This window comes from Notothenia coriiceps, unplaced genomic scaffold, assembly GCF_000735185.1.
Source record: "Notothenia coriiceps isolate Sejong01 unplaced genomic scaffold, NC01 NC01_scaffold00032743, whole genome shotgun sequence".
Taxonomy (NCBI): Eukaryota; Metazoa; Chordata; class Actinopteri; order Perciformes; family Nototheniidae; genus Notothenia; species Notothenia coriiceps.
This window is the reverse complement of record NW_011365444.1, coordinates 3,101-5,626: the sequence shown is the minus strand read 5'-3', so window position 1 is coordinate 5,626 and position 2,526 is coordinate 3,101. Positions and strand designations below refer to the sequence as shown.

The 2,526-nt window shown below is 43.1% G+C and overlaps 1 protein-coding gene across 2 annotated transcripts in view; it reads right to left on the bottom strand.

The window, feature by feature from the left end:
* The window catches only part of LOC104961081 (atlastin-2), a 13,747-nt gene extending 11,430 nt beyond the window's left edge, over nucleotides 1-2,317 (bottom strand). For both annotated transcript variants that reach the window (XM_010789288.1, XM_010789289.1), the window contains exon 1: nucleotides 2,043-2,317. In XM_010789288.1, coding sequence (XP_010787590.1) covers nucleotides 2,043-2,285 — 243 coding nt within the window. In that variant the 5' untranslated portion in view covers nucleotides 2,286-2,317. The remainder of the gene's footprint in view (nucleotides 1-2,042) is intronic.
* Nucleotides 2,318-2,526: the final 209 nt, after the last annotated feature.

Here is a 2,526-nt window from a genome sequence, read left to right as displayed (position 1 = left end):
TTAATATTCTGAAAGCCAAGACTTTGTTTAATTGAAATCAGATGAAAACAAACTGTAACGGACCCTGCCGTGTTATTTATGATTACTCTACGCTTACATTCATAATGTCAGCCGGAGGGAGGGGGGGCGGAGCTTCGGAAGAGCAGATGGCCAGTCATCTTCCCTTTACAAGCTTAAAGAATGTATTTATCGTGTGAGTTTGGAAATAAAAGTTTAATATTCTGAAAGCCAAGACTTTGTTTATTTAAAATCAAACAAAACACCCGAACCCCGAAAAAATAGTTTTTAACGCAAATCCACGTTTATTTTTAAATGAGCCTTTGCGACTTCCGACTGATTTCGATGGAGCAGGTCACATATCACGTCCAAAACACGTCAGGCATTGTTTCTGATAGCAACTTTCTGTGGGTCCACCATCCGAAATTACTTCATATCGGCAGCAAATCTGTATCCGCTCGTTGTACCCCCGTTTTTAAAAGATGTGGGTACGGAGGAAAAGAGAGAGGGTTTTATTTTCTGACTCTGCGTGAGTTCCCCGACGCACCGGGGACATCTTTATGTATAAAAGACATCAAAAAGTGCATTTTGCATGATGGGTCCCCTTTAAAGGAAGTTAACTGATGTTTCTTTCAATCAAAGGAGTACCAGTGGGAGAATGAATACTGTTATCCAGTGTTTCACAGTTTAACATTGTGAATATTATTTAATTTTGCAGTGACACACTTCTACCACTTCCAATTAAAACCTAAATGTTGGCAAATAAGTATAATTAACACTGAAAACAAGATAATGCTATTTTTTTGTAGTACCTGAAACGCTGCAGACAAACAACAACACAGTGGTATCAGTCTGTCAAATAATAAATGCAACCTTTTAGACCTTTACGATTCTATAAAGCACTAAAGAAATCTGACAAGTGTTTGAGAGAAGTATATACACTAGCACCTTGAGGTGGGATCGTTTCCACAGTAACGCTACAGGTAATTCCAGAAGTTGAAGAATCACTCAATAACAAAACCGTTAAATCCCCTAAATGTGACGGCTCTGCTGAAGGATCACAAGTACTAAAAATAAGTTCTGCCTTACGTTATATAACTTTTGGATTGCAATTTTTTAGTAGCTCTGAATTCCACAGATATTTAGAAAAACGACCTGGCAATGTTTAATGCGCTGCAGAGACTTTCATACTGCCATATGTCACACAGATTTCTCTGCACTTGGAAATTGCAGTCGCTGAGAAACTTTCATCTCAGACTTGGACGTCCATCTCTCTACCGTCCCAAAAACATTCAGAAGACATAATCGTCTGGCAGCATTACTTTTCTTTTAAAGTTACAACCTCTAAATATAGTATTAAAAAAGATATATGTTTCAAGAGATTTGAACGGTACTTTGCTCAGTAGGCACGATGTTTCATATGTTGCTACACCAGTTCAATGACGGCTATGTTAGACGCTTTTATCCAAAGCGACTTACATACTCAATACTGTGGAGAATCCCCACAGGAGCAATTTGGGGTGAAGTGTCTCAGGGACACAACGACATGCTGACTGCAGTGGGGTTTGAACCTGTGATCCGAATACCAACGCTCAACCCACTGCACCACATGCCATAGTACTCAGTGTTTCCGCCAGACCAGGGCTGAGAGGACCTCCACCCCGGGGGGGAGGGGGTTGTGTGACGTCACGTTGTGTCACGTGACTTGAATTTTGAATTGAGCCGTCCCTTATAGATAATATCTCTTCACGTATTAGTGATGGGAATTCCGGCTCCCAAACGGCTCTTCATGTTACCACAGTTTACCACGGAGCCTCAGTTTCGCCGCTGCGAGGCTCCGGGGCTCGCAGTTCAGGCGCGTGCTCCACTAGCACCCCAAATCTCACTTCAAATCTCACTTAAAAAGATATTTATAAATTATGCTTTTTCTATGTCATAGTAAAAGATACAAAATAAACATAATAGGGCTCCATTTATAAATATATTGAGACAGCCGATAAGCCTCTGCAGAGACACGTTTCAGCAGAGTTCAGTGGACAGTGTACCTGTGTGTACATGTAGCGCAGCATGAAGTCCAGCAGGAAGGACTTCCCCTTGCGGAACGCTCCGGCCACGGAGACCACGACCACGTTGAGGTCCTGCACCTCCTCCTTCAGCAGCAGCCGCTCCAGCGCCTCCTCCTGCAGCGAGAACGAGTGCTCCTCCTCGTCCGCCACCACGATCTGCACCGGCCTGGCTACGTCCGGCTCGTCCCCCTTCAGCAGGTCCTCCTCTTCCTCACACCTCATCGGGGACGTGTCAGATTTAAAACCGTGGTCACCTGAGAGGGAAAGCAGTGTTTAAATGTCTGACGGACTACAAGAATCACAACTAACCCGTCTCAACGGGAATGATGAAACAGCCGAGCTTTGGGCATTCATTGTTTCAATCTGGAAAAACACAACATCTGTATTTGAAATGTCAGAGTTCTCCTTACCTCAACTAAAATGTTAATAAAGTGAGATGACAACAGAAAGAAACACATGCCAT